Below are 9,491 nucleotides of genomic sequence, written 5' to 3' on the forward strand. Positions count from 1 at the left end.
GACTGCACATTTGTCGGACAATAAAATGTCATATGTACCAATTGAACTCAAGCACACTATGCATACGTTGCTGTATATGATTCAATTCTCCATTGTGATCCTCGCAAGTTGTGGATATTTGTATGAGACACCGATCGCCTTGCAAACTGGTGCCTGATAATAGTGTAGGGATATATGTCTCCGCTGGCCGAGCCCTTCACTGTCACAGGTGCTTGCAGCTTCAAAGTTGTTGTCACAAAAGTCAATGAGATGAAAGAAAGAGCATTGACGACAATTTGGAGCTTTAGAGGTAGGCTGCTGGGACGAGTCATTGATTTTCTTGGTGGTTGAACTAGCTTCGTTCCCGCATGTGAACAAGAGGGAAAAGGCCTATGGAGTCACGTGGCCGGGTTCCCTAGCAACGCTGACAAGCATAATCTAGTGATCAAGCACGATGAACCAGCTGAGACTGCTCTGTTCCACGCAACATCACAAACTATACATAGAGCATCTAGACAGAATTACATGATGTTGCTTTTGTCTAATGGTTGTCTGAAGTGAGTTCCACTACCGTCTGAACTGCTCTACCCTTGCGCATCATGCCTAAATACAGCCTAGCGCTAGCGGGGCGCTGCCCGCGCGTTTCGGGGTAAATAAGCTTAGACTTCTGTATAGTATATACTCCTCAGACTCAAAGAGGAGATAAATATCTCCTCCATGCTGCATGCTGCGTGGAAGTGAAGTCTTTTAGTCTCTATAACTGTTTGACGTTCAAATATCAGCACCGACTTTGTTTTACTCCTTGAATAGCCTGTCTTTTTGCAATGCTACCTGCTACCATTTTTAACGGCCTCGCTTGCAGCTCTCTGGCCAGAGCATCTACTGCAAACCTCAATGTATCGACAAATACATTGACTCAGCTTGGAGGTGATGCAGCGTGTCAGGCTTACTTCCAAGTCGGGATGGCTGTCGATGCCGAGATGTTCGGCATGAGCTTCGATTACGATCTCTACAGCACCGCAAGCAACTTTACTGGTTCTGCTGTAGGTGATCTGCTGAAGTTCGAAGCCGTCGAACCAAACACACTCAACGTGATCACCGGAATGACCGCCTCGCTTTTAACACACTACAAGGGACTTGAACGGCACCCTCGTCCCCGCGACCGGAATCATCGGGATGCCATATACTTCGTTCCGACCCGACACGAAGTTTCCCGTGGTCGCCTATGCCCACGGCACCATTGGTGTCTTCGCCGGCTGTCCTCCCACTCCCACCACCGATCTCTAGGACTACCACAGCTGGAGCCTCCTGATTGAGAACGGGTACGCGGTCGTCGCGCCGGACTAAGCGGGACTCGGGAACAATGCCACCCTCCTCGTTCCCTGCCGCCAACGGCCTCAACTACGCCATGGTCGCCGCGCGCAATGCTCTGCCACACACCTTCACCTCGGAATGAACGAGTGTGGGTCACAGCCAGGGAGGCGGGGCTGTGTGGAAGCTGTCGGAGAGTGAGCTGGTCAAAACCTACGGCGCGGGAGAATACCTGGGCACCGTGGCTCTAGCACCCGCCAGCAGGATCTACGATATGACAGCGCTCACGGCTGAAACCGTTCTGACAGCCAGCAACTATGCGAGCTGTAATATCACCTACGAATCCCTCTGGCTGCCCCTCGCGCTCAAGCGCGTCATCCCCGGGATCGACCTCTCCTTCTTCTCGACACCTTCCTCCAGCGCGTCGACATCGCTGAGCTCGCGCAGGCATGCTACTATAGCATCATGTCGCCGGGGTACGGTCTTAGACCGTCAGAAAATGATTACAAACACGAGCGCACTCGTGAACAATGTCCCTTTTCAAGCGTGGCAGAACGCAATGGCCCCTGCCAATGGAGGTACATCGAATACACCGATGCTCATCGTTCGGGGTTTAAATGACACCGCTGTCCTACCAAAGACTACCACCCGCTCGTTCAACGCAAGTTGTCTATCGGGCAATGAGGTTCACATAAGCGTCTATGCGGACATGGACCATACCGATGTCTTGACGGCGAGTTCTCCTGAGTGGTTGGGGTTCATTCAGGATCGCTTCGAGCGGAAGTCGAGTAGTGGCAGGTGTAGTGTCGTCCAGTGTGCATCCTTTGACAGGGCTCATTTGGTGACTGAGGCGGACTCAAGTGAAGTCACTAGTCCTCTGATGTGAATGAACACCGAGTCGATGTCCTTGGCTGCTTTCATGAATAGGCACCAGCCGTGATCCAGACTGAAACTGTACAACTTCATATTCGAAGCGGCTACTAGGCCATGTCTTAAGTCTTGCTCTTATATAGGTCTGTCGCTGCGCAAACGCGGGTAGCGTCTGGAACAAATGCCCACCCTGCCAAGATCGGTTTCAAATTTGACATGGAAGACCCACTGCTACCCCTTGAGGCATATGATTGTTGTACTTCGTTATGGTGTGATCTTGCTGTGAGAGTGCTTTGTAGAAAGCATTTCCTGTACGGCATACGGCCCGACTGTCCAGGCAGATGACTCTGCCCCTCAACCCCGCAACCACTAAATAACTCAATCGTTTACCCCAGAACCCATGCATAACTGCATGTCGGTCTAGAATGCGGCTAAATCAAGCGATGACTTGTCGCGGCAGAAGTGGAACAGACCCTCCACCACTCACGTCATCTGAAACACCAGCCGATCCGCCATTCCCAAATCAGCACGGACAAAACGCCAGCAGAGCCGAATTGATTAACGGCCCTGACGATCACCGTCTCTCCGTTCTATAAGCGGATATTCAGTGGATTTCCTTCCCTATACGAAACAGACTCCCCTCGATCCTCGAGGAGCTTCTCATTTTAGAAACGGAGGATGGTCCGATTGCAAAGGTCCCGGATCAGGGTTCTATAAGAAGAGGCAGGTTGGCGCAGGAAGCATGAGATTCAGAGCCAGGCGACTTGACAATACCACACAACCAAGATGAAGCTTTCCCACATGCTCCTCAGCCTCGCCAGCCTGGCGCTGGCGACGGCTCTTCCCCGGACGCCGAACCACAACGCGGCCACCACCGCCTTCCCCAGCACCTCGGGGCTGCACTTCACGATTGACGGCAAGACGGGCTACTTCGCTGGCACCAACTCGTACTGGATCGGGTTCCTGACCAACAACGACGACGTAGACCTCGTCATGAGCCAGCTGGCGGCGTCCGACCTCAAGATCCTGCGGGTCTGGGGGTTCAACGACGTCAACACCAAGCCCACCGACGGGACGGTGTGGTACCAGCTGCACGCGAACGGCACCTCGACCATCAACACAGGCGCGGACGGGCTCCAGCGCCTCGACTACGTGGTGACCTCGGCCGAGAAGTACGGCGTCAAGCTGATCATCAACTTCGTCAACGAGTGGACCGACTACGGCGGCATGCAGGCCTACGTCACGGCCTACGGCGCCGCCGCCCAGACGGACTTCTACACCAACACCGCCATCCAGGCCGCCTACAAGAACTACATCAAGGCGGTCGTCTCGCGGTACAGCAGCTCTGCGGCCATTTTCGCCTGGGAGCTGGCCAACGAGCCCCGCTGCCAGGGCTGCGATACCTCGGTCCTGTACAATTGGATCTCGGATACGTCCAAGTATATCAAGTCGCTGGACTCCAAGCACCTGGTCACGATTGGCGATGGTAGGTTGACCCGGATCAGATCGCCTTTCCCCATCTGAAGCTAACAATCTTCATTAACACAGAGGGCTTCGGTCTCGACGTCGACTCGGACGGCAGCTACCCCTACACCTACGGCGAGGGATTGAACTTCACCAAGAACCTGGGCATCTCGACCATCGACTTCGGTACCCTGCATCTGTACCCAGATAGCTGTATGTTCTTCCCATGATTCCGTATTAGAAGTCAATGGAACTAACGTTGTTGGCAGGGGGCACCTCCTACGACTGGGGCAACGGCTGGATCACGGCCCACGCGGCCGCGTGCAAGGCGGTGGGCAAGCCGTGCCTGCTGGAAGAGTACGGAGTGACCTCCAACCACTGCGCCGTCGAGAGCCCCTGGCAGCAGACGGCCGGAAACGCGACGGGCATCTCCGCCGATTTGTACTGGCAGTATGGCACCACGTTCAGCTGGGGCCAGTCCCCAAACGATGGGAACACCTTCTACTACAACACCAGCGACTTCACGTGCCTGGTGACGGATCATGTGGCGGCTATCAATGCGCAGTCGAAATAGACTGTTGGTGTGAGGAGGATACCAGTATCCTGTATCCTAGTATAGGATTAGCAAAATTATTGCGGTGGAGAGAACAATTAAAATGGTGGTCAATGATTTTCGCTGTTCGGCGCATCGACTTTTGTGGGTGCCTGGGGGTGCCGTGGGGTAGTTTACCTATTTATAGGGCGGGAAGCGCCAAGGCTGAACCGCCACAACAGCTCCGCCTCGTCTCTCCAGGCTACTACGCACATCACTTTCCTTCCTACTCATGTACTGTATAACTCAACTCCGGATTATGTGTCCTGTCCGCAACGACCACACCTAGTATGCTACCTATACCATTTGCAACTCTCAGATAATATCTTGCTGTGTCTACTCTCCCAGAAAATGGGCAACCCGACCGCTCCACCCCCGTCGTACGAAGAAACCATCGCCGCTGGGCCAGTTACCCCTCAACCACCGCAACCTTCGACGGCTTCTCCGACCAACCCCCCCCTTCCTCTCCCCAGACCCAGCTCCGCTCGAACCACCTCCGATGCAGGGGACAATCGCAGCGTCATGCTGGACCCCATCCTCAGCGAAGACCCGTCCGCCCTCCACGCGTTGATCGTGCGCCAAGCCCGGACCCCTCCGCGACCGTATCTGACCGTCCGCGGCTCCCACACCGAGACCCGCGAGGAGTCAAACGATACCACCGACAGCAACAACACCAATAACAACAAGAGCACGCGGAACGAGACAGTCGTCGACTTCGACTTCAAGATCGATCTCTACAAGTACATGGTCCGCGACTACGACGCGGTGCCCGATTATGAGGACGAGGTCGACGCGGCTCCAAACGAGGAAGAGGATCGCGACGGCTGGCGGGTGTGCAGTGTGGTCCGCGATGGGGACGGGCAGGAGGCGTATCGCGGCGGTCGCTCCCGGTCGGCTACCTGGGCCGGTCACACCCGTCGATCTGGCGGAGGGCATGTGGAGGATGCGTCGGAGGGGGAGATTGTGGGTCTGGTGGGCGAAGACGGCGAGGAACCTGGGTTGATGGGCTGGTGTGACCGGTTCTGTCTGGATCCCGGGCCGGTCAAGTCGTATGTTTCCCTCCTCCCCCCAGTTGGGTGGTTGAGCCTCGTACTAATATGAGGGTTAAGGTTTCGCTTCACGAGGAGCATTGTCGGCTTCGACGTCGCCACCCTCCGCTCCCTCCTTATCTCCCACCTCCGCAACCTCAACTATCACGGCAATATCGATATCTCCATCACCCTCGCCAATAAGAAGCTGACGATCTACTCGCCGCACTGGATCAACGAGCTGCGCAATAACTCCTTCGCCTACTGGTTCTGCATCATCCTGCAGCTCTGGATCATCACCTGGCCGGTCATTTGGTTCCTCGAGCATCGCTACGACGTCGTCCGCGCGGTGTGGTACTTCTCCCGCGTCCGGGGGTCGCAGACGGTCTATGCGTGTCATCGGGATGAGGCTGCCATCGCGAAGGAGCTGGCGCCCATCGTCACGCAGGCGGCGTGGGAGCGACGGAGGAATGGGAAGATGCTGACGGCACACGAGATGGATCTGCTACGGCAGTTGGGAACGGAAGGGAGCCAACGTCGCGTGGTTATGGTGTCTTGGGATCACATTGGTGGGTGGGGGAGAGACTCCTAACCATCAGGAGCATGATTGACTTTTGTCGACGATACCCTATTTGGTACTTTTGGTTTGTGCGTCGTTTGGAGCAGTAATACAATTTAAGACTAATGACCATTGATGAATTGATGTTTGCTTGATTGTGGTTCTTGGTTTTTCTGAGCGACCGCCTACAATCATCCACTGTGCATCGGCCGAGTTTCTCAGACTCCCAACTGATCTGATCTAACCGAGGTTCGCGATTTGCCGTTGGTCACTCCAAGCGAGCCCGCCAAGAAGTATGTCATCTCGCTTAACATTGGATCTCGTGAGCGTCCGCAACTCAGGACTTTCCAAAATGCCAGATCTGTTACCCGGCCCGGTCGTCGGACCGGTCAAGTGGCTTTTTAGACGGCCAGCCACTGGTTCAGGGGTCCTTGGACCCTGGAGGGGAGTGCTAGGAACAGATAAGATGCGCAACAACATGCTAGACCGGACTGGCGGACTGGCAGGCCACCAGGGGACGCGGATTGGGCAGCGCCAGCCATGCGACGGAGGGATTCAGCCTTCCAGAAGCCCGGCTTGGAAATTGCCAGCTCCTTTGTGAGGACGGAGTTCGCCCTTGTCAGGGAGCAGAAAGATAAGCGACACTGAAGTAGGTTAGTGTGATGACTGTGGCGCACCTCTCCCAAGCCAACACAGTGACCGATTGGGTTTCCCCGCATCTTCTTATCGGCTCGTCTCACACACACTCTCTCTGTGTGACATCCCTCCTGCTTGCGGGGATTCATCTTACTCGTCACAATCTCGCAAATTCACTGTCGCCAAGGTTTACCAACGGCTCAGTTCATGGGCCGGAGAAAACTTACGATCTCACGCTTATAACCGGTGAGGTCGCACGACGTTAGTACTTCGTCACTCGAAATGCGCGCCTACCGGATTTCCCCCCGTTGATTTCACAACTATCTCCCCCCTGATCTCTCTTTCTTTCCAAATCCAACGTGTCCGCCATCATCATGGCCGCCCATGAAAAATCATCGGGGGTCACCCCCTCGCGCCCTGACCCAGAAGTTGCGACCATGGATGTCAAGCCCGGCACGATGATCGAGCGCGAGTTGTTCGATGAGCGCTACAAGCCCACCCAGCGTGGCCTCAAGAGTCGTCATGTCCAGCTGATGGCGCTAGGTCTGTTTTGCTGCCACGACCACAGCACTGCATCATCATCATCAAGCTGACCTTCCATGTCTTGTAGGAGGCACAATCGGCACCGGCCTCTTCGTCGGATCAGGTCAAGCGCTACACATCGGAGGTCCCCTGTCGCTGTTGCTAGGATACATTTTCATCTCGGGGCTCGTCTACGCGCTCGTCACCGGCCTCGGTGAGGTCGGGGCCTATCTCCCGACCCACGGCGCAACCATGGCGCACCACTCCGTCCGCTACGTGTCGCGCAGTCTGGGCTTCGCCATGGGCTATCTATACTGGTACAGTCTGGGGATCCTGGTGCCCTACGAGATCGTCGCCGCATCGATGGTCATCGACTACTGGCACCCGGACGTCAACCTCGCCGTCTGGATCACGATCATGCTGGTGGTGATAGTCCTCTTAAACTTCCTGCCCGTGCGCTTCTACGGGGAGACGGAATTCTGGTTCGCGGGCATCAAGATCATCACGCTGGTCGGCCTCCTGCTGCTGGCCTTCATCCTCTTCTGGGGCGGCGGGCCCAACCGCCAGCGCCTCGGGTTCCACTACTGGAAGGACCCCGGCGCGATGAACACCTACCTCGTGCACGGGGACGCCGGCCGCTTCGTCGGCCTGCTGCAGTGCGTCGTCAAGTCGGCGATCGCGTTCATCTTCGCGCCGGAACTCATCGTCATCAGCGGCGGCGAGATGGAGTCCCCGCGGCGCAACCTCCCCAAGGCCGCGCGCCGCTACATCTACCGCCTGGTGATCTTCTACATTCTCGGCGCGCTCGCCATCGGGGTGATCTGCTCGTCCAACGCCCCGCAGCTGATCAACGGCACCGGCACCGACGCCAGCTCGTCCCCCTGGGTGGTCGCGATCTCCAACGCGGGCATCCCCGTGCTGGACAGCATCGTCAACGCCGCGATCCTGACCTCGGCCTGGTCCGCCGGCAACTCGTTCCTGTACATGTCCTCGCGCTCGCTGTACTCGCTGGCCGTCGCCGGCAACGCTCCGACCGTCTTCAAGACCTGCAACCGCTGGGGCGTCCCCTACCTCGCGGTCAGCGTCTCCGCCCTCTTCGCCCTGCTCGCCTACATGGCCGTCGGCAGCGGCAGCTATACCGTCTTCAACTGGCTCATCAACTTCACCAACACCTCCGGCTTCATCTCCTGGATCTGCTGCAGCATCGTGTACTTCCGGTTCGATGCCGCCATCAAGGCCCAGGGCGTCGAGAAGCCCTACGCCTCGCGCCTGCAGCCCTACGGCATGTGGGTCGGCCTCGTCGGCTCGGTGTTCCTGGCCCTCATCAACGGCTTCACCTGCTTCTTTCCGTCCGAGTGGTCCGCCAGCAACTTCTTCACCGCCTATATCGGCATCCCCGCGTTCGTGTTGTTGTACTTCGGCCATCGCGTGGTCTTTCGGCGCGACCCGTGGGCCTGGAAACCGTCCGAGGTCGATTTGGTGTCTGGATTGCAGGAGATTCTGGAGGCGGAGCGTCCGCCTCGGCCGAGGGAGACGTGGGCGCAGAAGTTAAGGGTGCTGATTGAGTAATTTTTTCGGGGGATATCAGGGTGCGTGCTTAGGGAGGGGGGGGGCCGGGGGGGTAAAAGAGTGGTAATAATGCCGGGATGATCATGTTTTATAGTTCCACTCGGTGTCGAGGTAGAGACCATGGATCCTAAAGCGGGAGACATTTATGCTGTTATCCATTTCGAATTACTTCAAGAAGTAGTTGAAAAGACTCGCATGCTTGAATGAAGACAGATAAGATGATTTCAACCAAAGCCTGAGACGGTACGGAGTTGACACCGCAACGCAGGGTCTCAGTTCTCAGTCCCCATGCCTTGGAAAGTGACAACCGAGGCCGATTTGCGCTAACCGCTTAGAGGAGGGGGTCGGGGTCGGGCGTCTGTTTGCTTACCTTAGGTAGTAGGTAACGTTAAGTTACCCCGATGCCCGCCATAGGAGGACCGACGGCAACGTGTCTGTGCTGTGCTGTGCTGTCGTGGGGGGATAGATCCCTGAAACAAGTAGTCCCTGCCTCATTGCGCCTGCCTCATTGCGCAACCGCCGGGTCAGTCAGTCAGCAGTATTAAGTTATGCCGGACGCAGATCGAAGATGCAATAATGATACGTAGTGCCTTCGGGTTTGGGTACCTTACCTACCTACCCACCACCACCTCCTCCCAACGGGGCTTTGGCATCACTACCAGAGCTCAAATCCAGAAGCATGGACTCCGACATCTTTGCAGCAATTGACGACATATTCAGGGCAATAGGCCATCCTGAGGCGCGAGTGTGCCGACTGGCGGCCCGGGCGATATGTAGAATAGTGACAGATGATGGGGTCGTTCGGTCCCTCTCTTGGTCTGTCGCGACCGACCATTGATTTGATGGAATCTATAAGCTCCCGACACCAATCCATCGGCCTTCGATGTCTTCCCCACTTCGCTTTTAGCGCCACGTGGATCGCTGGTGCTTGTTCCGCCTATCGTGGGACCATCGCAATTCC

General features: G+C 56.4%; 3 protein-coding genes across 3 annotated transcripts; all 3 read left to right on the forward strand.

Moving 5' to 3' along the window:
* Positions 1-2,946: 2,946 nt before the first annotated feature.
* ASPACDRAFT_32506 (glycoside hydrolase 5 family protein) lies at positions 2,947-4,198 on the forward strand (the record flags this gene model as incomplete). Its single annotated transcript, XM_020199881.1, has 3 exons — positions 2,947-3,646; positions 3,709-3,837; positions 3,894-4,198. The coding sequence occupies 3 exons, from the start codon at positions 2,947-2,949 to the stop codon at positions 4,196-4,198; spliced, it is 1,134 nt and encodes a 377-aa protein (XP_020053985.1).
* A 208-nt stretch (positions 4,199-4,406) lies between these two features.
* Positions 4,407-6,137, forward strand: ASPACDRAFT_123541 (uncharacterized protein). The gene is made up of 2 exons (XM_020196652.1): positions 4,407-5,265; positions 5,326-6,137. The coding sequence occupies exons 1-2, from the start codon at positions 4,568-4,570 to the stop codon at positions 5,834-5,836; spliced, it is 1,209 nt and encodes a 402-aa protein (XP_020053986.1). The 5' UTR covers positions 4,407-4,567; the 3' UTR covers positions 5,837-6,137.
* Positions 6,138-6,492: 355 nt separating this feature from the next.
* Positions 6,493-8,568, forward strand: ASPACDRAFT_123544 (proline permease PrnB). Its single transcript, XM_020196653.1, has 2 exons — positions 6,493-6,982; positions 7,050-8,568. Exons 1-2 carry the CDS (start codon positions 6,814-6,816, stop codon positions 8,528-8,530), a joined length of 1,650 nt encoding a protein of 549 aa, XP_020053987.1. The 5' UTR covers positions 6,493-6,813; the 3' UTR covers positions 8,531-8,568.
* Positions 8,569-9,491: the final 923 nt, after the last annotated feature.

The sequence above is a fragment of the Aspergillus aculeatus genome, assembly GCF_001890905.1.
Source record: "Aspergillus aculeatus ATCC 16872 unplaced genomic scaffold ASPACscaffold_13, whole genome shotgun sequence".
Classification (NCBI taxonomy): domain Eukaryota; kingdom Fungi; phylum Ascomycota; class Eurotiomycetes; order Eurotiales; family Aspergillaceae; genus Aspergillus; species Aspergillus aculeatus.